Source organism: Hyla sarda, chromosome 3, assembly GCF_029499605.1.
Source record: "Hyla sarda isolate aHylSar1 chromosome 3, aHylSar1.hap1, whole genome shotgun sequence".
In the NCBI taxonomy this organism is placed as follows: domain Eukaryota; kingdom Metazoa; phylum Chordata; class Amphibia; order Anura; family Hylidae; genus Hyla; species Hyla sarda.
Window position 1 is genome coordinate 156,934,902 of NC_079191.1, and position 24,772 is coordinate 156,959,673.

General features: G+C 44.0%; 1 protein-coding gene and 1 long non-coding RNA gene across 2 annotated transcripts in view; one reads left to right on the plus strand and one right to left on the minus strand.

Moving 5' to 3' along the window:
- Positions 1-24,772, minus strand: part of LOC130361805 (T-kininogen 1-like) — a 61,792-nt gene that overhangs the window by 14,031 nt on the left and 22,989 nt on the right. Inside the window, exons 5-9 of the mRNA XM_056565313.1 lie at positions 21,589-21,699; positions 20,128-20,212; positions 17,065-17,210; positions 3,723-3,830; positions 2,299-2,388 (exon numbers count right to left, since the gene is read on the minus strand). Of these exons, the coding sequence (XP_056421288.1) occupies positions 2,299-2,388; positions 3,723-3,830; positions 17,065-17,210; positions 20,128-20,212; positions 21,589-21,699 (540 nt within the window). The remainder of the gene's footprint in view (positions 1-2,298; positions 2,389-3,722; positions 3,831-17,064; positions 17,211-20,127; positions 20,213-21,588; positions 21,700-24,772) is intronic.
- On the plus strand, positions 1,605-14,712 carry LOC130361810 (uncharacterized). The gene is made up of 3 exons (XR_008891162.1): positions 1,605-1,738; positions 3,725-3,783; positions 14,675-14,712. It is a non-coding gene; the product is annotated as an uncharacterized LOC130361810 (long non-coding RNA).

Below are 24,772 nucleotides of genomic sequence, written 5' to 3' on the forward strand. Positions count from 1 at the left end.
CCATGTCAGGAACTGTCCAGAGCAGGAGAGGTTTACTATTGGGATTTTTTCCTCTGGACAGTTCCTGAAATGAATAGAGGTGTCAGCAGAGAGCATTGTGGTCAGACAGAAAAGAAATTAAAAAAGAAAATAACTTCCTCCTGAGCATACAGCTACTGATAAGTACTAGAAGGATTAAGATTTACAAATCTGTTTAACTTTCCGGCATCAGTTGATTTAAAAAAAAATGTTTTCCACTGGAGTACTGATTAAAAGGAGGCAATTGCTGTGTTCCTCGGCATTAGATGACCACCACTGATCCTCTGTACTGGGATTCTCCTCTGTTCCCTTTTCAGGACTCTCTGTTGCACCACTGTAAGCAGATTTATTGGGTCCTTTGGGCCCTTGATGTTGTACACTGGCAGTCCTTTCAGTTCATACACAACTTCGATCTTTCCATCTGTCAGCCACTTTGTGCTTCCCAGGCACTCCTAAATTCCAAAGAATTTTATCTCCTGCTTGAATTTCCCAATGTGTCACTTTAGCATCGTACCTTCTTTTGTTATGTTCTTCCAATTTTGCCACAGTTTGGGTGGCCAACTCATAGGCCTGATGAAGGTTTTGTTTGAGGTTCTCGACATATTTAAAGTGTGAGTTTGAATCTGTTCCATCAGGAGACACTCCCAATCGGGCATCTATCAGTAGTTGGGCCTCTCTTCCAAGCATTCCAAACATCACCCCTTCCAAACATTAGGAAATAGGGTGAGAATCCCGTAGATTCATGTCAGGTACAGTCAAATACGTGGACCATGGCTTTCACATGCTTACTTAAAGACCGCTTCTCAACTTGCTTGAGAGTCCCTAGCATGTCTAGGAGGGTCCTATTGAATCGGTCTGGTCGGTCGTCACTCTCTGGATTATAAGGTGTGGTTCTAGATTTATGCACATGCAACATGTCCACCAGTTCCTTGATCAACTTGCTCTCTACCTTAAACAGAATGTATTCAATTGGGTAGTCCATATCGTATGAAACTTAAAGCAAACTGCTCCCCCTGATGCTGAATAAAAAGGCTTTTAGAGGCTACTTTTAGGTAGTGTTCATCTGGGTGAGAAATAGTTGACTACTAGACCTGCCTCTTCAACACACTCAAAGTCATGTTGCACAGTTGGCAGACTTTAAGAGGAGGTCCTTTAGATGTATTAGGAGCAGTGGTTGTGTATGCTCACACACTTTGAACAGACCACCAGTAGAGGGGGCTGTTTGATCTGTTTGGACCATTTCAAAGCACTTAGCAGAAGACAATTTGGTGTTATGGTGTCCATTATATGTTCTGCCATTAACAGCCAGTCACCATCGCCTTTCTTTCCAGTTATGTTGTGAACATAAAAACTGGATTACTACGGACTGGGAATGTATTGTTTTTAGCAACCGATCCAGGTTCTTTTTGAGATCCACCAACTGTCGGGTTCAAGTATGGAGGCCTTGTGGCGAGCGCTTCTATACTGCCTTTACTGTAGGGTGACACACTGCTCCAACTGATGTGATGGTCTGGAAAACCATCACATATGACAGTTGGTCAGCCCTTATAGTGATTAGAAGGACACTAATGGCTTATATGTGTTGCCTATCATGGCAGGACTTTCAACTGAAATTCTTGGGCAGAAGAGTTCTATCCAACAGAAGGGTTTCCTGGGAATGTCACATTCTACTGCCTTGGCCTCCCTGTTCCCCAGATATATCACCAATTGAGCATTTATGGTAAGGCCGAGTTCACATGGGCGGAACTTGTTTGCAATGTCTGCACCGATGAGTACAATGGGATCCTGCTGGACTGTTCACACAGCAGAATTTCCTCAACAGACACTTCTGCTGTGGAAATTCTGATTCTGGCATCCGCAGAAAGAATAGACAAGTATATTCTTTCTGCTTAGTCCCAAAGGAAATTCATTGCATTTTCCAGTGGTCCTGGTGCCTGCTGGATTTTTCAAATGTGCAGAATGTCCGATATTAGAAACACAAATGTGCAACAGGATACAAATCAGAACTGGGATACCTCATTATCCAACTGTATCTCATCTTGTATCCAGGCAAGACAGGGTACTAACGTGTTCATTCAATTGTACAGTTTCCCCAATAAACTTATCCTTGCACTTTAAACATTTTAATCACTTATCCTTATATTCACAAAGTATAAAGTTTCATTCAATTCCAACAACTCCTTCTTGGTGCATTATTTTATGTCAATGAGTTTAATAGGAATTTAGCACTGCAAGCCATTGATGCCGAAGAAAAATAAAATTAAGAATACATACACCTACCACACTCAATTCTTTCCTGCAGTAAGGTGCAGAATGAACATTGACTCTTTTATCTGTAATGTTTATTTTAGTTGTACAAGTAAAACGATCCTAAAATAAAGCAGAAAAGCAGATGAGAAAATAGGTATTATAAATGGGGGAATCTATGTTTTAAAAACGAATGGCTTATGCCCAGGTGTATCGGAAATAGTAATTCTCCCCCACCCAGCTACTTCACTCTCACACTTGCATTCTCCCACACATTGGAAAAAAAATTGCAGCTGCAGCTCTTCCCTTTTTGGGAACTGAAGAGGTATGCTTAAAGGGGTATTCCGGGTTTATACATGTTATCCCCGATCTTGGTGCAGCCCCTGGTAATCTGTGCCGGGCGCTGCTTCCGAGACGGGGAGGTGACGTCATGGTCACTGGACGTGACATCATGGGACCCCTGCGATCATACATCTTATCCCCGATCCTTTGGATAGGGGATAAGATGTATAAACCTGGAATACCCCTTTAATATTTGCCTAATCCACCATAAGGGCGCATTCACATGGGCAGATTTAAAGGGGTTCTCCGGTGCTTAGACATCTTATCCCCTATCCAAAGGATAGGGGATAAGATGCCTGATCGCGGGAGTCACACCGCTGGGGACCCCCGTGATCTTGCACACGGCACCCCGTTTGTAATCAGTCCCCGGAGCGTGTTCGCTCCGGGACTGATTACCGGCGACCACAGGGCGGGCAGCGTGTGACGTCACGCCTGCGCCCCCGTGTGACGTCACGCCCCCTCCCATAGGCTTGCATTGAGGGGCGGAGCGTGACGTCACACGCGGGCGCAGGCGTGTGGTCGCCGGTAATCAGACTGATTACAAACGGGGTGCCGCGTGCAAGATCCCGGGGGTCCCCAGCGGCGGGACTCCCGCGATCAGGCATCTTATCCCCTATCCTTTGGATAGGGGATAAGATGTGTAAGCACCGGAGAACCCCTTTAATTGCAAATTTGCAGTGTGTTTCCTGCTGGAAGTTTGAATTGGGGCAGGCTCTCCGCCTACTGTTTGCAGCAGATTTTCCGCAGTAGAATTTCCATTGAAAGAACCAATCAAAGCTAATCTTTTATTTTACCAGAGCAGTTTCAGAAATAAAGAAAAAAATTACCGTAGCTGTAATTAGTTGTTATGGGCAAATCTGACTGTTTTCCCCCTCAGATACATTGATATATCTAGGACATTGTGATGAGTAAACTTATTCTTATGAAAGCATATACGTACACCAGTGTTTTCCGAAGAGTGTCTCCTGCTGTTGCAGAACTATAACTCCCAGCATGCCTGGACAGCTAAAGGATGTCCAGGGATGCTGGCAGTTGTAGGTCTGCAACAGCTGAATATAAACTGTGTGGAAAACACTAACGTACGCGAATGCATGAAAATTTTCATCTTCACTTACAGTTTCTTCGATGACGTCACATTCATCTCCCAAAATGGAGTAGTCAGACTTGGAACAGTTGGTAAGTCCTATTGTAAAAGTCACCTCATATAACTGCCTGTGAAAACCCTGCAGAGTAAAGAATAGATGTTGATAACTGATCACATAAATATTCTTACAATTAGTAGTTTTTTATTTATTTAATTAGATTAAGTTTAGAAATACCCTCAGAATAAGGAGGTATTTTATTATTATGATAATATTTATTATGTTTATAGGGCCAAATTTATCAAAATCTGTGCAGAGGAAAAGTTGTCCAGTTGCCCATAGCAACCAATCAGTTTGCCTTTTTTAGTTTTCAGAGACCGTTTTAAAAATGAAATAAGCGAGCTGATTGGTTGCTATGGGCAGCTGGGCATCTTTTCCTCTGCACATGTTTTGATCAATCTCCCTCATTGTCTCCAAACCAAACCTGTACATCATCATCGAGTCCAGTTAATGTTGTGCTCCCATGCTGATGCAGAAAGGTGTAGCTAGGTGTTCAGCACTGGGAGGCAGACACATCCAAGGCCTGAATGGACCCCCAACCCAGGTAACATATGGTAACAACTGCAGAGGCGCATCCAAAGTAGTTTTTACCACTACCATTTTTGTTTCAATTGATCTTTTTTAATGCATATTATTCATTTTGGTCTTGTATTTAAGCAACCAAAAAATCTGTATTTCTGGACTTATTCTGAAGTATATGCAGGGGCGGACTGACCAGCTGGACGTGGTCCGGACTGACCAATCGGACGTGGTCCGAGGGCCCGGCTGGGTAAAGGGCCTGCCGCTGCTGAGGATCCAGGACACTTGTCCTGGATCCCCAGACAGACTGCGCTGCCTTCTACTGTATGTGCGATACACACACATACAGCAGAAAGCGATCCCTCTGTGTGAGCCGCATCTGCGGCCTACACAGAGAGGAGACGTGACCTCTGCTCCCAGACAGCATGCGGGCCCCTGCTGCACTCCGGAGGAGAAGATCACTGCATGGGACATCAGGTGAGCATCAGTTTTCTTTTCTAACCTGGGAAGGGGGGGGGGGGAACTCTGCTGCCCACACCTACTGGGGGGGAGGGGGAAACTCTGCTGCCTACACCTACTGGGGGGAACGGGACTCTGCTGCCTACACCTACTGCTGGGGGGAGGGGAGGAAACGCTGCTGACTACACCTCTTGGGGAGGGGGCATACTGCTGCCTACATGTACTGGGGGGGGGGGGGGTATGGGGAAAAACTCTGTCACCTACACCTACTGGGGGGGGGGACTCTGCTGCCTACACCTTTTGGGGGGAACTCTACTGCCTACACCTACTGGGGGAGGGGAAAAAACTCTGCTGCCTACACCTACTGGGGGTAGGGGGGGGGAACTCTGCTGCCTACACCTATTGGAGGGGGAGGGGGAAAAATTCTGCTGCCTACACCTACTGGGGGAGGGGAAAAAACTCTGCTGCCTGCACTTACTGGGGGCGGGGGTGGTGACTCTGCTGCCTACACTTACTGTGGGGAAAACCTGCTGCATACACCTACTGTGGGGGGACCCTGCTACCTACAACTACTGTGGGGGGACCATGCTGCCTACACCTACTGGAGGGGGGGGGGACACTCTGCTGCTTACACCTACTGTGGGGAAACTCTGCTGCCTATACCTACTGTGGGGGAACTCTGCTGCCTACATGTACTGTGGGGGAACTCTGCTGCCTACACCTCCTGTGGGGAACTCTGCTGCCTACACCTAATAGGGGGAACTCTGCTATCTACAACTCAAGGGGAAACTCTGCTGCCTACACCTACTGTGGGGGAACTCTGCTGCCTACACCTACTTGGGGGAACTCTGCTGCCTACACCTACTGTGGGGAACTCTGCTGCCTATACCTACTGTGGGGGAACTCTGCTGCATTCACCCATTGTGGGGAACTCTGTTGCCTACTCCTACTGTGGGGGAACTCTGCTGCCTACACCTAATGTGATTGAACTCTGCTGCCTACACCTAATGTAAGGGACTATCTACTATGCAGGACACCAAGGAGGGCATTATTACCGTTTGTGGGCCTATAGATGGGAAGATTGTGTAGAGGAGGGGAGGGCACTGAAAAAATTTAGTCTAACATGTTTGTCCTGCAGATGTTAAGAGATCAACATGGCGGTCTGATTCGGATGGAGAAGAAAAGGAAAGAGGATGCCGCTGATCAGAAAATACGTAATTGGGAGTCCCTAGATGTAACTGTAATCACTTATTTGGATACACATCCTGTGTACAGCTGAAATCTACCACCATATGGTCCTGTATATAATCACTTATATTGTATACAGATCTCTGTACAGCTAGTATCTACTGCTATATGGTCCTTTATATAATCACTTATATAGTATACAAATCCTGTATAGTATACTGGTCTGTGTATAGTGGTTTAATTTAGGACAGTATAGCGGTATTATCCAGTTATTGTGTGGTGGTATATATTTACGCCTTGTATACTGCTATTATTGGTTATGGAAAATTATTTTACCTTCCTTAACCCCCTAAGGACATAGAAGGAGATCTATCATTTTTTTCAAACGTATGGCTTTTATATGACAATAATTTTTAACTTACTTTTGCTCACTATTTATCAAATAGTCACATGACCTTGATAAATAAATCGCAAGTAAGCAAAACCTTTTTTTCTATAATTAACATTAACACTAATATAGTAGCTTTGTTTCATGATGCAGAACAAGAACAGTTGTTAAAGTGGGTGTTATTTTGCTTTTCTGCAGACGTATGCACTTTTTGTAAGCCAGGTTGGACCTGAAATACATATGCGACTTTTAAATGGAGATGTGACTTTTTTCCTTCATAAATAACGACTATCCCATTAGATAAATACATGACCACTGCAAAGTAAAAAAAAAAAAATTACTACGTGAGCAGATTTCAGAAATGTGCTTTGGAATAAGCAAAAATCTAAAAGTCGCAGCATGTATAGAAAAGCCGCACGTGCGCAAGTACGTGCGACTGTTTTGCGGAAAAAAAATATACGGAGCTTGATAAATCTCCTTCATAGCGTTTTTCCGTTTTTGCACTTTCATTTTTTCCTCCTTACCTTTTAAAAATCATAACCCTTTCAATTTTGCACCTATAAATCCATATGATGGCTTATTTTTTGCACCACCAATTCCACTTTGTAATCAGTCATTTTAACCAAAAATCTACGGTAAAACAAAAAAATTAAAAAATCATTGTGCGACAAAATTGAAGAAAAAAAGCAATTTTGTAAATTTTGGGGGCTTCTGTTTTCTACACAGTAAAATTTTCGTAAAAATTACACCTTATCTTTATTCTGTAGGTCCATACGATTAATATGATACCCTACTTATATAGGTTTGATTTGGTCTTACTTCTGGAAAAATCATAACTACATGCACGAAAATCAATACGTTTCAAATTGTCATCTTCTGACCCCTATTTTTGATTTTTCTGCACGGATCGGTGTGAGGGCTAATTCTTTGCGCCGTGATCTGAAGATTTTGATCGCTTTTTATAATTTTTTTTAGGGTGTAAAAAGTGACCCAAAATACGCTATTTTGGACTTTGGAAATTTTTGGCGCGTACGCCATTAACTGTGCGGTTTAATTAACAATATATTTTTAGAGTTCGGACATGTACGCACACGGCAATACCACATATGTTTATTTTTATTTACACAGTTTTTTTTAAATGGTAAAAGGGAGTTGATTCAAACTTTTATTAGGGAAGGGGTTAAATCATCTGTATTAACTTAGAGGACTATAACATGTAGTACATTTATTCAATACACTGATCAATGCCATTGCATTGCATTGATCAGTGTTATCGGCGGTCAATTGCTCAAGCCTGGATTTCAGGCTTGGAGTAATCAATAGCCAATCGGACGCGCAGGAGGCAGGTAAGGCACCCTCCTAATGCGTCCTAGCTGATCGGGACATCGCTGTTTTACCGTGATGGTCCCAATCAGCCCGACTGAGCTGCCGGTAAGCTTTCACTTTAGACGCGGCGATCAGGCAGATGTCTGGCATTAGCCACGGGTCCTGGCTGCTGATAGCAGTCAGGACCGTGCGGGCATGATGCAAGCTCAGCTCCTGAAATCGCTTCATAACCCTGTCGTGCTGCAGCGCCGTTTATAAACGGCGTTTTGAGGCAAGGGGTTAAAGTGTTTCTTATATATAAAATTTTGTTTATTTTGTGTGTAGGGGTGGTGGAGGGATTTGGGTGAAATAGGGGCAGAAGTGTGACCAGCGGGGGAGCATCGCAAGGGGCTCTTGCTTTCTTTTGGTCCGGGGGCCCTAAGTGTTGTCAGTCCGTCCCTGATCATATGTATATTTGTAGTATACATTGGTTAAAAAATGTGTGTGTCTCTGTGAGGAGACCAAATACAGGAAGTGTGGGTGGACAGGCAGGGTTTTGTACACTGAGGACAAGCAGGGCTCTGTACACTGAGGACAAGCAGGGTTCTGTGCACTGAGGACAAGCAGGGTTCTGTGCACTGAGGACAAGCAAGGTTCTGTACACTGAGGACAAGCAATGCTCTGTACACTGAGGACAAGCAGGGCTCTGTACACTGAGGACAAGCAGGGCTCTGTACACTGAGGACAACAGGACTCTGTGCACTGAGGACAAGCAGGGCTGTGTGCACTGAGGACAAACAGGGTTCTGTGCACAGAGGACAAGCAGGGCTCTGTAAACTGAGGACACGCAGGGCTCTGTACACTGAGGACAAGCAGGGCTCTGTACACTTAGTACAAGCAGGGCTGTGTGCGCTGAGGACAAGCAGGGCTCTGTTCACTGAGGACAAGCCCGGCTCTGTGCACTGAGGACAAGCAGGGCTCTGTGCCCTGCGGACAAGCTGGGCTCTGTGCAGTGAGGATAAGCAGGTGTGGATGCCCACTACAGGAGTTGCACCCCTGTACCCTTGCTGCCCTGTCAGGCAGACTCCATTTGGTGACCTCTGGGCCTCCCTGCACCTGTGTCTTGTATATAAATCCTAAGTGCCTATGTTATCCAGTGTATTGTACATAAAATGTGATATACCTTTAAGTGTCGTAGACATGTAATTGAAACCAGGGAACGTCCCAGTGGCCATGTGACCTACAGGGTGACCTATGGGACCCCTCCAGAGTCTCCTCCATATAAGCCCTGGATGGAGCTTCCTCATGGTCTCTTGTTCCTGCTTAGCTGAGTGCAGCAAGGTCAAGTCCTAGGTGTGTGTCTGGAGTCCAGAGGAGGTCTACCACGCAGCCGTGGATCCACAAGTCCACTACCCCCCCCCCAGGTCCAAGTCAAAACCTGGTAAGCTACAAACTGGTTAAAGTCAGTCTAGTCAAGTCAGTCAAGTATTCTGTATCAAGTCAGCGTGGCCCTGCATCAAATTGCAAAGTCCGCAACAAGTCTCAGCAAACCCTGCGGTCTCTGCAGTCACTGGTCACTTCCTGGGGCCTAGCCAAGCTGTATAGACTGATACATCTGTCTGACTCAGTAAAGCTGCCGTTGTTCCGTAACTTGGCGTCAGAGTCATTATTTGACCCCGTGCCTAGCCCAGGATCCAGAGGTATACCTTCAGGTGGTGTAGAGGATAAACCGTGCCCTGGCATCATGAACACAGGGGTTTAATGCCATCTGCCCCTAGGGTAATACCATCTGCCCTCATCACAACCCTCACCACAACTTTTGGCGTCACGAACAGGATACTGGTGTGCGCCTTATGCGAAAAGTACCCTCCCCAGTCTGAAATGTGTCCTGTATTGCTGAAAAATTTGCACGCAGATGCAAACAAAAATTGCGTCAGAAAGTGTACGGGACTTTGTCAGTGAGAAGTGTTTACTCCTAGGCACTTGTGAAATAGAGGGGGAGGTGAAGAAAAGACTGGTTCCGGCTGCTGCGCCCCGTCTCCAGCAGTCATCCGCAAAGCCCCGCTGCATCACAGGCTCCGCAACCACCAAACTGGAGCCTCTGCAGCACTTCATCAGTTCTCATAAAGGCGGATGCATCCCATTCTTCTTAAAGTGACAGCGCACTCAAAAATCAACAGGATGTCTGACCCCACGACCACAGACCAACCAGGCACCAGCGCCCCTTCATCTCCAGCGGTGAGGTCATCACCTGATCCAGCAGCTAGTGTCCTGGCCCCTGCAAACATCAACAATCCTGGTGTTCCAGCGACAGCACCGGTATTCATGCGGAATCCTGTCCTTCCCACCTACAGTGGAGACCCCTTCACCCTGACGGATTTCAAAGAGAGGATCCAGAATTTGTTTGTCTTTTACTCTTTCCCTCCTAATCAACAGGTGCAACTGCTAACAGGACAACTCCAAGGACCGGCACTAGAGGAAGTCCGCACCTTGCCAGCATCTGAAAGAGGTGACGGTGGAGCAGATCTTTAAAGGACTATACCAGGTATTTCATTCACATTCTCCATCAGAGGTACGTATACGGCAGTATGAAAGGCGACAAAAGCCAGGTGAGACCTTGAGAGTGTTTGCTGTAGCCCTACAGAATGCCCTAGAGACTGTCTACAAGTTAGATGTTGTAACTCCCGAACAGGGCAACAAAGTGTTAATGGACAGATCCATTGATGGAGCCCACAACAAGTGGGACAAGCCCAATTGAGAATTTTAGCAGTCCAAAACCTTAACATGTCATTTCCCTGCTTTTAAAAGACTGGCTATTCAAGTGATCGAGTCCGGGACTGAGTTTGAGGAAGTTTGTACTCCCCTTACACCTGTTGAAGAGCCACTAGGGGCAGTAGCCAGGCCTATACCATCAGAGTCCCCTGTCCCCGCCCCAGTGCAACCTACTTTCCCAGCCACCGCAGCCTTAGATCTACAGAGTGTTAGACAGGACATTGAGTAATTGACCAAGGCTGTTAAGGAGCTTACCACCTGGCCTGCTCCACCTGACCGTGAACCACCCCTGCCTAGAAAACCTGCCCCTGCTCCCTGCAATCCCAATTACCGTAATCCTCCACCTAATAGATATTTGGGGACTTAGAGACCTTTCTGCACCTATTATAACAAACCCGGCCATTGGAAAATGCGGTGCTGGGATTTTAACGGATTAATTCTGAGGTCGAGGACCGGCTATCAGGAAAACAGTCATCAGGTCCAACCCCCGACCGACCTAAATGTCGCTTCCTGCCCCTTTGTGAAAGTAATTGTAGAAGGTGTACCTTTAGAGGTGTTAATAGATACAGGTTCACAAGTGTCTATCATACCTAAAAGTGTTTTTTATCAACATTGGGATGCTAGTTTATTGTGTGATCCTGATGATGTTAATTTCAGAGTAGTTGCGGGTAATGGGCAACTAGTCCCCAGACATGGATACTGGGAGCCAACTATTCAGTTGGGAGAGCATGTACTTACCGGGCAGGGGGTGATTGTAACTATGTGACAGACAAGGGGTCTGCTAAGTTTATATTGGGGATGAATATTATGAAAAATTGTTTCACTGAGATATTAGATGTTTTGTATACCTCTCTTCCCCATATGTTCCCTTCCGATCAGCGGGCTGTGCAGCACCACTTAAAAGTTCTACAGGCCGAACAGAAGTTTGCCAACAAGCAAGGAGAAATCTGCAGAGTACAAGTTCAGGATATCAGGTCAGTGACCTTACAACCCAACACGGAGACCATCATCTGGTTTTGTGCACGTCCTGGAATCAAGAATAGGGACTATCAGGTCCTGCTGGAACCTATGCAGTTAGCAGATCATTCTCTTGTCCGAGCTGCGAGACGTCTTGTCACTGTCACCAAAGGGAGAGTCCCGGTGTGCTTAGTGAACCTGTCTGATTCTGCTACTGTCTTACCCAAATACACTCCAGTGGCTTAATTGTACCTCCTAGAGCCGAAAGACATTGTGACAGAACATCTGGTGGCCCAACAAAATGCAGCTCAAGTTTCTGAGGGATCCAGTACTAACCACCCAGAGCCCTGGTGGGCACAGCTCCAGGTTGGGGATGAAACTACCCCGAGAGACCAGGTCAATGGAGTCATCAATGTTGCTAAAAGATATCATGAAGCTTTCAGCAAGCACCTCACCGACTTTGGGAAAACGTCAATGATCCAACATCGGATTCTCACAGGCGACACCGCCTGGTCGAGCCAGGCATGTACCAGACTGTCAAGAAGATGCTGACCGACAAGAAAGAGGCAGATATAATACAAGAAAGGCAGAGTCCCTGGGCAGCACCACTTGTCCTGGTCAAAAAGAAAGACGGAACCATCCGCTTCTGTGTCGACTACAAGAAGCTGAACAATGTCACACATAAGGATGCTTATCCTTTGCCAAGGATCGAGGAGTTGCTTATGGCCCTCGGGTCTGATGCATACTTCTCCACACTAGATTTGGCCAGCGGATACTGGCAAGTGCCCATGGCCATGGAGGATTGGGAGAAGACCGTCTTCATGACACCCATGGGGTTCTTTGAGTTTAAAAGTATGCTTTTTAATGCCCCTGCTATGTTCCAGCATCTGATGGAATGGTGCCTGGGTCATTTGAATTTCCAAAGTGTCTTGTTGTACCTGGACAATGTCATTGTGTATTCCAAGTCTTACCAGGAACACCTCAGTCATCTGTCAGACGTCTTTCAAGTCTTGATCAAGTATGGGTTGAAGATCAAACCATCAAAGTGTTACTTGCTCAAACCTCAAGTCCATTATTGGGGACATGTTGTCAGCACAGCGGGAGTCCAGCCAAATCCTAAAAAAGGTGGTTGTTGTCAAGAACTGGCCTACACTGCGCACGGTGAAAGATGTCTGGAGCTTCCTGGGATTTGCCGGCTACTGCCGCAGCTTCATTGCACACTTCACCCAAATTGCAGAACCCCTCACAGCTCTCCTACAGGGTATGGTGAAGAAGAATTACAATGGAAGACTACCTATTGAATGGACCAGAGAGCAAGAGACAGCGTTCTGAGCTCTTAAACGTCTGCTGACAGAACCACCCATCTTGGCGTATCCAGACTACAGTCAGCCATTCCGGCTATATACTGATGCCAGTTTTGCAGGTCTGGGACCTGTTCTGTCCCAAGTCCAGGAAGGACAATAGAGAGTGGTTGCCTATGCCAGTCGTAACCTGCGAGGAGCAGAGAAGAACGATGCCAATTACAGCTCATTCAAATTGGAACTTCTAATCCTGGTATGGGCCGTGACAGAAAAATTCAAGGATTATTTGGCTGCCACGCCATTTACTGTCTACACAGATAATAACCCATTGGCCCACCTGAACACTGCCAAGTAGGGTGCCATTGAACAGCGATGGGCTTTAAGATTAGCTAATTACAGCTTCACCATCAAGTATAGATGCGGCAAGTCAAACGTCAATGCCGATGTACTATTTTGAATGACCCCCGGTGAAGAACCACCTGTCGAAGACGTGTGGGAAGACATGGAGATGCCCCCATTTTATCAACGGTTTGTGAACCAGAATGTTGTGACTGCCTCATGGATGGTGAACCCAGGTCTGAAAGGGTTAAAGAAGACCTGTATACCTGGAAGACTCTCCAAAATGAAAGTCGAGGGATGGAGGATCTGTTGGACTACCTTCTGGTGAAAAAGGTGGCAAACTGTCTGGACTGTTGTAACGAAATTCTTTGGATCTGGTCTCTGGTGATCGACTTCATCAGATTTTGGTTCCCCGAAGAGATGCAATGATGGTCCTCAATGCATATCATGACCAGTCGGGACACTTTGGAGTCCACAAGACCAAAGCCACTGTCAGGCGAAGATTCTATTGGATCGGAATGCAGAGCGACATTGAGTAATGGTGCAGTGAATGTGCTGTCTGTAACGTCACCAAGAATGTGCGCATGGCGCAAGAGCCCCCCTCCACTCCATCCAGAGTGACAGACCCAACCAGTTGGTCACGCTAGACCATGTGAAATTGTCTCCTACTCGGTCCGGGTATACCTATTCTCTCACCATGGTGGATCATTACTCCAAATGGGTTGGCATTGTACCCGTCAAAGATCTCACAGCCAAGATAGCGGCCCAGATGTTCTACTCCAAATGGGTGCAGACCCTTGGGTGTCCGGAGTCTGTCCTAACTGACCGTGGAACGACCTTCGAGGCACAACTCTTACCTGGGGTGGGTTTCTGACCATCAGAGAAGAATTCAAGAGGCCAATGAGATTGTCAGTAAGAAAATAGGCGAGGCCCAACAAAAAACAACAAGAAGATTACAACCGCCATGCCTCTGCTAAACCACTACAGGTGGGTGATAAAGTCTGGCTACGGAAGTTCCCGAGAACTAACAAATTAGATTCCACCTGCGAGACAGAACCTAATGCGGTGACGGCCATACCCTATTCTGAGTCCCATGTGTATGAAGTGCAGAAGCCTGGGCATGAGCCACAAGTCGAAGATTTACAAGTACTTCCATGACCGCCTCCCTCAGATGTCTGCCCTGCAAGGCAATCCAACAATCCATGGATTTACCCATGTTTTCTCTAAATCAGCCAACATTCTTCTATGTACCTCCAACCCTGGGACTAAGCCAGCCAACGTTAGTCAACACATCAGTCCCTGCTCAATCACCGTCTGCTCCAGCTTATACACCTGTCTCCAGCTGAAGAAGAGCCGGCTGAAGCTCATGAAGCTCCGAGGGTTCCTGATTCTCCAGAGGTGGTGCTGTGCAGATCCCAAAGGACTACACAGGGACAGTTACCAGCCAGGTACAGAGAATAATAGTGCTTTGTATAAAAGTTATTTGTCTATAGTCAGTGTAGAATAAATATTCTAAATAATTCTAATGTCATTTTATGTACAGATAAGTCAGTAGTGTACATAATGTTTTGTGTATATAAACTAGTCAAATGTCATGTCTTGTTAGGACTGTAGCTAACCAGTTTATATTCCCAGTGCACATCAGACCTCAAATGTCATATCTAATGTTTACCTATTTTCCTGTCCATCGTGTACAGGGTGCTCTACTGGCCAGAGAGTTCTCCTGAGTTCTCTAAGTAAGTAAACACGTACAGTGACAAAGTTACTATGTATAGATAATATTTAGATAAATAGAAAATGTATATCTATTTGTATAATGTTCTGGGGAGAAGTAGCTATAGCCGAAGGGCCACAGCAACAAAGGCATTCGGGTAGAAAGCCACCAGCAGCCCGATCCGAACTCACCTTATTTCTCCAGCAAGCAGTTACAAGTTCTAAAAATCTCACATGTGTAATCCCCATTATTTTTACCCTTACTAAAATTGATCATGTAAGGACATTACCAGCAATGCCAAATGGACTCTTCCCTAGTTATTTGTTCATCAGCCCTGGGAAGGACATTTGCAAAATGCCCCGGGAACTGTTCATGTTTTCAACAGGCCTCAGTGGCAACCTGCATGTTGTCCGCCCTCCAGGACTAGGCACAGAGGATGGCTGTTATTAAGAGGGGAAGTTTGAGGTGGCCCAGTACAGGAGTTGCAAAAGTAGATGGAGTCGGCACTCGTGTCCCAGGTGGTGCACGCAGACCAGAAGTCAAAGTAGGGCAATAGAAATGAAGTCTCGGCACTCACAGGTTATCTTGCAAATTCTTTTGGTATAACAGGACGCGTTGCACCCCTGTACCTTTGCTGCCCTGTCAGGCAGACTCCATTTAGTGACCCCTGGGCCCCCCTGCACCTGAGTCTTGTATATTAATCCTAAGTGCCTATGTTATCCAGTGTATTGTACATAAAATGTGATATACCTTTAAGTGTTGTTGACATGTGATTGTAACCAGGGAAGGCACCAGTGACCATGTGACCTACAGGGTGACCTATGGGACCCCTCCAGAGTCTCCCCCATATAAGCCCTGGGTGGAGCTTCCTCAGGGTCTCTTGTTCCTGCTTAGCTGAGTGCAGCAAGTCCTAGGTGTGTGTCTGCAGTCCAGAGGAGGCCAAAGTCTACCATGCAGCCATGGATCCCCAAGTCCCCCCCCCCCCCCCCCAGGTCCAAGTCAAAACCTGGTAAGCTACAAATAGGGTAAAGTCAGTCTAGTCAAGTCAGTCAAGTATTCTGTATCAAGTCAGCGTGGCCCTACATCAAATTGTCCAAGTCCACTACAAGTCTTCCTGTGGTCTCTGAAGTCACTGGTCATCTCCTGGGGCTAGCCAAGCTGAATAGACTGTTACATCTGTCTGCTCAGTAAAGCTGCTGTTGTTTCGTAACTTGGCGTTGAAGTCATTATTTGCCCCCTTGCCTAGCCCAGGATCCAGCGGTATACCTTTGCGTGGTGTAGAGGATAAACCACGCCCTGGCATCACAAACACAAGGGGTTGATGCCATCTGCCCCTAGGGTAATACCATCTGCCCTCATCACACCCTCACCACACAGGGCTCTCTGCACTGAGGACAAGCAGGGCTCTGCACAATGAAGAAAAGCAAGAAGGGCTCTGTACACTGATGACAAGCAGAGCTCTGTACACTGAGGACAAGCAGGGCTCTGTACACTGAGGACAAGCATGGCTCTGTACACTGAGGACAAGCATGGCTTTGTGCAGTGAGGGCAAGCAGGGATCTGTGCACTGAAGACCAGCAGGGCTCTGTACACTGAGGACAAGCATGGCTCTGTACACTGAGGACAAGCATGGCTTTGTGCAGTGAGGACAAGCAGGAATCTGTGCACTGAAGACCAGCAGGGCTCTGTACACTGATGACAAGCAGAGCTCTGTACACTGAGGACAAGCAGGGCTCTGTACACTGAGGACAAGCATGGCTCTGTACACTGAGGACAAGCATGGCTTTGTGCAGTGAGGGCAAGCAGGGATCTGTGCACTGAAGACCAGCAGGGCTCTGTACACTGAGGACAAGCAGGGCTCTGTACACTGAGGACAAGCAGGGCTCTGTACACTGAGGACAAGCAGGGCTCTGTACACTGAGGACTAGCATAGCTTTGTGCAGTGAGGACAAGCAGGACTCTGTGCACTGTGGACAAGCAGGGCTCTGTACACTGAGGACAAGCAGGGTTCTGTTCACTGAGGACAAGCAGGGCTCTTTGCAGTGAGGACAAGCAGGGCCCTGTTCAGCCATTTCCAGCCATTGGCATGATTAATGCCAGCCATTAGCACAATTGCCATTGCCTGGCATTAGAAGTGAGTCCTAGCTGCTGTTCGCAGGTACTTCTCACAATTCTTAAATCGAGCGCAGTCCCTAGGCTAGCTTCAAAGAATGTTAAAACGTTATGACCTAAATATGTTTATTTTTTGTATTTATTTATTATTGCTGCCCATGACTGATCAAACAAGATATATGACAAGATTTAAAACGAGGATGCTTACATAAAGCATATAGAAAAGGAATTAAACAATACATTCACAACATGTACACTGACCTTTTTTGTAGCTGTGTTAATAAAGGCAACATTATAAAGTTTAGAGTGGTTGCTGTTGATATTGAATTCATCCATGACTTGTACTAATAATGCCCGTATCTCAGGGTCCTCAGGATTTATCACTACTGGGCAATTAATACAGACTCCTGGGGGGAAAAAAAACATATGATCAACAAGTAAGAACCCACAGCAAACTGAAGACATTATTTTAAAACAGATAAGGTACTTCATACCTGTATTAAGTTTAAGGTGGGCACAAACTTTTAATATCTGTTGGCTGAAAGTTCCCTCTCCTGACCTCCCCATACACATGAATATTCAGCATGTGTAAATATGCCATGAACACAACCAGCAGAATCCCATTGAATTCAATATGACACTTCAGCAGTGGAATCTGACACGTGAACATGGCCTTAGGTGTCTAAACCTGCCAAAGGCAACAGATCTGACCAACTTTAATTTAAAGTGTATGGGCATCTTAATCTGATTACATGAGAGAGGGGCAATGACAAATTGAGCCTATATGGGTGTCAAACAAGCTTTTTTTTTGTTTGTATTTCCATCCCTCTAACTGCATTCTGTATTGGAATCGTAATTAAATAGGCACTGTCAGATATAAAAAAAAACTTTTTATATGTTGTACATCTTGGCAAAACAATAGAGTTTGTAATATAAAAAAATGTAAATGTAATGTAAAAAAAAAAAAAAAAAAAAGAAAAATTACATTTTATTAAAGAAATCTGCCTTTGAAAATTCCTCCACTAGGGGTCCCCATTCCTCTTTGTACACTGATGAGTCCCCCAGCAGCATGAGTGTGTCCAAGGGTCATGGACATGAGATGGCTGATTGACAAGGCTGCAGGAGGAACACAGCCTGCAGCAACACTGCTGTAACACAGAGTTTTACCAAACATGTGCCTTCAGCTGTTGCAAAACTACAACTCCAAGCATACCTGGACAGACAAAGGATGCCTGGGCTTGCTGGGAGTTATAGTTTTGCAAAAGCTGTTGGTGTGGGAGGGGGAGGAGTCATCACAGTGCAGGCAAGAGATGGACACGCCCCTCCCTTTAACAAGATGGAAAATAAATTGAGCAACTGTATTAGCCTATTTTGTATTGAAATATTGGTGATAGAGACATAAAAAGTACATGTACATGATCAGAATTAGGTACTGAGTAACATATTCCAGTTTTTTTTTTTTGTGGGATCTAATAGGTATGCTTTAACCCCTTAAGGACTCAGCCCATTTGGACCTTAAGGACTCAGACAATTTTATTTTTACGCTTTCGTTTTTTCCTCCTCCCATTCAAAAAATCATACCGTAACTCTTTTATATTTTCATCCACAGACTAGTATGAGGGCTTGTTTTTTGCGTGACCAGTTGTCCGTTGTAATGCCATCACTCACTTTACCATAAAATGTATGGCGCAACCAAAAAAATACTATTTGTGTGGGGAAATTAAAAAGAAAACCGCAATTTAGCAAATTTTGGAAGGTTTTGTTTTCACGCCGTACAATTTATGGTAAAAATGACGTGTTTTTTATTCTCTGGGTCACTACGGTTAAAATGATACCCATGATTATACACTTTTGTATTACTGTTGCGCTTAAAAAAATCGCAAACTTTTTAACCAGATTAGTACGTTTAAAATCCCCCTATTTTGAAGACCTATAACTTTTTCATTTTTCCATATAAGCAGTGGTATGAGGGCTCATTTTTTGCGCCGTGATATGTACTTTTTATTAATACCATATTTGCTTATACAAAACGTTTATTAAATTTTTTATAATTTTTTTTGGAATAAAATGTTATAAAAAAGCAGCTATTTTGGACTTTTTAATTTTTTTTTTACGTTCACACCGTTCACCGTATGGGATCATTTACATTTTATTTTAATAGTACGGATATTTACGCACGCGGTGATACCAAATATGTAGATAAAATATTTTTTTTACACTTTTTGGGGGTAAAATAGGGAAAATGGGACAATTTACGTTTTTATTGGGGGAGGGTTTTTTTCAAATTTTTTTACTTTATTTTTTTACTTTTATTTTTACACTCTTATAGTTCCCATAGGGGACTATTTATAGCAACCATTTGATTGCTAATCCTGTTCAGTGCTATGTATAGGACACAGCACTGATCAGGGTTATCGGTCATCTTCTGCTCTGGTCTGCGGGGAGGCAGATCAGAGCAGAAGACTCCCGGAGACAGCGGAGGCAGGTGAGGGGACCTCCGTCTGCCGTGCAGGATGATCGGATCGCCGCGGCAGCGCTGTGGGCGATCCAATCATCCTGTTAAGTGATCGCGATGCTGCAGATGCCGTGATCTGTATTGATCACGGCATCTGAGGGGTTAATGGCGGACATCCGCGGGATCGCAGATGTCCGCCATTACCGGCAGGTCCCTGGCTGCGATCCACAGCCAAGACCTGCCGCGCATGATGCCGGCATCTCTCCGATGCCCGCAGTTATGCTCAGGACGTAAATGTACGTCCTGGTGCATTAAGTATCACATCACCAGGACGTACATTTACATCCTGCGTCGTTAAGGGGTTAAACTTTGGTCTATCCGACACCCCAAATTTTTCTTTCATTTCATTGAAACCGAGAAATTTCTCATCATGAAATTAGTAACCCACATATTTTATTCACTTTTCTGTCCCTCCAGAATTTACCTCCCTTATTTTTGTTGCATTTCCCAACACAAAGTTTTGCCTCAAAGTTGTACAAATCAAACTATACTTTAATTAGCATTTTTTTATTTCCTCCCAAGTAAATAACTTTACTTTACAGCCCTAAACTAATTTTCCCAGTCTCCAAAAATGAGTACAAAAGAAGGTTAGATTAAATTATTAAATTATTATTATATGTATTCATACTAGACATGACTATAATTATATGCTATATATTCCAGTATCTAACACGAATTTAGAAAGGATGCAAAAAGCTTAAAAAATGCAGATGTCAACAAATGTGAATGCAATATTGCTATATTCTATTGTTGCTATACCTCAAAGGTGGCATCAGACCAAACATTGCTGTTTCTGCATTGACTCTTACCAGTTTCTGATATGCACTGCAAAAATTGATAATTTACTTTGTCATCTGGACTCACATTAACCTCAGCACTGCATTCAATGGATTTCTGGAAAAAAAATGATTTTGCTGTTACAGTCCTTTCACATATGATTTATACATATTAATATTGGTGTGTCTTACATAGAAATAATAATTCGTATTTCATTTAAACTACATTTCAAGTATTATCAAATATATTTTTATTATCAAATTTTATATTTATGACTTAGTGTCTAGGTTTGTTAGTATGGGATATGCCAGAAATGTCTGAACCTGTACATATGTTAAAAAATAGTAGTCTTTGACCCTTATCCTACACTATAAGGTGGCTAAACGTGGGCCTGCAATTACCAGACATTTATGGCATACATTGTGAATATGTCATAAATGTTGTGAATTCAAAAATCCCTTTCATTTCCTATTGATTATTGCCCATCAAGACAGGCCAAAATACAACTTATGGAATGATGTATTGATCTATACAGCTCTCCATAGATTTTATTGCTATAACAATACTGACAGATCATTAAACTGCAGAACCTGGCTTCATCTTAACAAGTCACAGTCTGCGGTCCTAATATTGGCTTTCAGTCCTCAGAGACCCCCAGGGGTATAGAGCAGAACGTATGATAGAGCAGTATAGTCAGAGCCATCAGAATTCATGCAAAAAAATCATACAAGCCTGTGTCAAATGTCAGGAACTAAAACAAAAAGCAACTCGCCATAGATGTTAGTGGCTGCAAATAATAGTCCTGCAGGGTGCAGGGAGTAATGGCTGTCTTACAGGAAAGCTCAGAGGTGGAATAACAAATACACAACAGCTGAGGACATAACTGAACCAGAAAAACTGAAATGCAACAGACAAACACAGACTGGACAGACACAGACAACTATGGCAGCAGAGACAAGCTATATATCCAGCAAAAGGGACCAATAGGTGGTCTCTCAAGGATAACCGAAAAAAAGACACAGCAAAAAATAAAAAACAGCATGGACCAATGCTTAGCAGAAAAAAAAACATGACATTCTATTCTATTCCATGTGAATATGATGCTTCCTATTTCTTCATTGGCCCCTAGCTGACATCTGTCCACATCATTTTGTCCCTCCCCCCCCTCCCAAAAAAAAAAAAAACATGCATCGTCAAAGTAATTTTTTTTTTATTTTACAGAAAATGGTGTGTCTGATTCTACCCTACACAGAGTACATCTATGCCTACTCATAGCAGGTGGATATTTCATTCTTCGGTTAGGAGCAGTCTATGATATGACAAGTGAATCAAGATATACCTAATAATATATTTGATTCCTTTTACTCCAGCGCAATTCACTTTCAGACTTGCTTTTGAAACACAACTTAGTAAACCTCCCCAAATGTGTTTATTTTTCTTTATCTACATATTATCAACCCATATATTGTCTGTAAATTACTCAGAGCACTTACTTCTTCATTGTCTATTTTGCATTCGTTAGAATTTTTGCTTGTAAAATTAAGTTTTGAGCAGTTTGTTTGTCTTATAAGAAAATTTATGTTATACGTCCACCCAAACACCACCTGAAAACATCAAATAAGAAAAAATGTAATTAGATAATTAGTCAGTACTCATGCGTTGGAAATAAGTAATGGGAAATAATCACCAGTAAAGAAAATGTAACTAATGTCTTATTTTCTTTTATTTTACACATTTTTTTAATCCCCACACTAAATTCTGTAAAGAACAGAACTGTTTTGTAAGTACGTAGCAAATATGGTTAAAGGGGTGTTCAGAAGAGTATTTTTTCCACGCTGATGCAGTATAGAAAAACAAAACAAAAAAAACATTGTTCCAAAGAGCCCGGTCCTGATGCACAGTATTCCTGGTGTCGGAGTCAGCATGAGGAGTCACCCACTCCATCAATGGCCATAGCCAAAGTCAATCAATGGCCATAACAGTTAACTGTCTCTTCTACTGCCTGGCTTTGTGGGCCATTTGCCTTGCCAACTCAGACACAGGAAGTGCTGCACATTGGGACTAGACTTAATCGAGAACAGTAGCAGTGGGGGAATGGGAAAGGTGAGTACAGTATTTTTTTTTTTTTTCAGCAGCCTGAGCAGAATTATTTGGAAACAATACTCCCCAGAATTCCCCATAATATGACTAGTTTCTAATTTTGAATATGTATTCCAGAACTGACCACTAGAGGCCACCAAAAAGCTACATTTTAAATTATTCAGCTATTACGTGTACTTATCTTTACCAATTCACATTTCACCAACTTTCAAACTGGTTCACAGTTTACTGGGCATATAATATATTAAGAGAAAAAATTTAGCTCTGGTTCTCCTAAAATCACCAAAAGGAAATCCATCAGTCCTTATGGGGAGGGAACTGTGAACAGTTTCACAAATCAGCAAAACGTCATTTAGGAAAAAATAAATAAATAAATCACTCTACTTCTAAGGCCAGATTCACACTGCATTTTTGTTTTCCTTTCACTTTCTGCACTGCTGTTTAATCTTGCTGTATACAAAAGCATAGTCGACTAGGCTATAGTATACGTTGCAATTCTTCCAAACAATGGTAAATGAATTCTTCTATATGGCTGTACAGCATCATTAGTTTTTAGCATCAACATTTTTTTTCTCTTTTCAAGTAAATAAAACATATACTGTATATTAAACAGAAACAAAATTAAATGTGAACCCAGCCTAATCCTAACTAAACACTGAAATAACATAACGTGATATTATTAGCCTAAGGTTTAGCATTTTGGCCAGTATTTTATTCTTATGGAGCTCTTTTTGATCATTTTTACTTAATACCATAAGTGGATCTAAAACATAGTTCACACTGGGTTATAGTGCAGGAGACCGATGCGGGCTCGCAGACTAATATACATAACTGCAGTCTGGTGCCTGGTCCCTCTGAATATCCTCTTCTGTCTTCGCTCAACTGCGTGCTAGAGGTGGGCCCGCTGGTTGGATTAGAATATTTATATTCTATATTCATGGTCGCTGGTCACGTGAGCACTTGTGCCTACTGATTGTTGACATGACCAGCAACCATGAATATTCAAATCCAGCCGACGGGCCCACCTCCAGCACGCAATTCACACTAGAAAGAAGAGGTGATTCAGGTGTATATACCAACTGAGGTAGGTAGCAGCTATAAGTGGTAAGGTGCACTTAGTTCCTAGAATAGTTAATTGGTGGTATAGTGCAACAATTAAATATATGGCAGTATTTAGCAATAATTCATGGAGTATTAGTTGGTGGTATAATGCAGCAGTTCATTAATAATGTAGCACCAACATTTTGAAAGAGAGAAACTGCAAGAGAGATAGAAAACCTGAGATATCTGCTGTGTGTCTGCCTCTGGGGGGGAGGGGTAGATTGGACACAGGTGTATAAATTGTAGTTTGGGAATCATTCTGAACGTGCTCTGACTGAGAGTTGTTTTGAAAGAGAGGAACTGCAAGAAAGTTAGAAAACCTGAGATATCTGCTGTGTGGTGAGGAGTGAATATTATAAACTTGTGAACTGGAGTGATTTGTTCTGCCTCTAGGGGGAGGGGTAGATTGGACACAGGTGTATAAATTGTAGTTTGGGACTCATTCTGAGCGTGCTCTGACTGAGAGTTGCTTTGAAAGAGAGTAACTGCAAGGAGTTTGAGACCGCTGTGAGTGTTACTTTGCTTACACTGTAGAGACTTTAACTCAGAAGGTCTACTGAGAATTTAATTGTAATATTTACTGTCTGTTTTTTGCTGTAAATCTGTTAAATCCCCATAACTAGATGACCTCCATGTTGGAAAATGCAGTCCGGTGAACATCCTGTTCAATGTATGCAATCCTTGAGCAACAGTTTGAGGGTGCATATTGTTGTGCGAGATGTGTGCTAGTTGTTCGTTTGAAAGTCCAGATCCTGGATCTAGAGGAGCGACTGGCAACATTGAGAAGCATTGACAACTGGGAGAGGAGCCTCCTGCTCACTGAGCAAGTACTCTCTGGGGTAGAGGTGGGGGAGGATAGTGGGACAGAGGTGCAGGACAGTCAGGCTGCTAGCTGGGTTACAGTTAGAAAACAGGGTAGAGGGAAAAGTGACAGGAAGGCTAGTCCTGAACTGGCACACCCCAACAAGTTTGCCCGATTGGCAGATGAGGGGTATACCAATTTAGAGCTAGCAGAACTGCCGCAAGAAACTACCTCTGACCGCCAAGGGGGTGTCTGCTTCAGTAAGGATGGAAGGAGGAGTGCGGGGCAGGCCAGACAGGTACTGGTAGTGGGGGACTCAATTATTAGAGGGACAGACAGGGCGATCTGTCACAAAGACTGGGATTGCCAAACAGTGTGTTGTCTTCCTGGCACTCAAGTTCGTCACATCGCGGATCGGGTTGACAGGTTGCTGGGTGGGGCTGGAGAGGATCCAGCAGTCATGGTACATATTGGCACTAATGACAGAGTAAGAGATAGGTGGAGTGTCCTAAAAAATTATTTCAGGGACTTAGGCTGCAAGCTTAAGGCAAGGACCTCCAAGGTAATATTTTTGGAAATTTTACCTGCACCACGAGCCACACCAGAGAGGCAGCGGGAGATCAGGGAGGTAAACAAGTGGCTCAGAAACTGGTGTAGGAAGGAGGGGTTTGGGT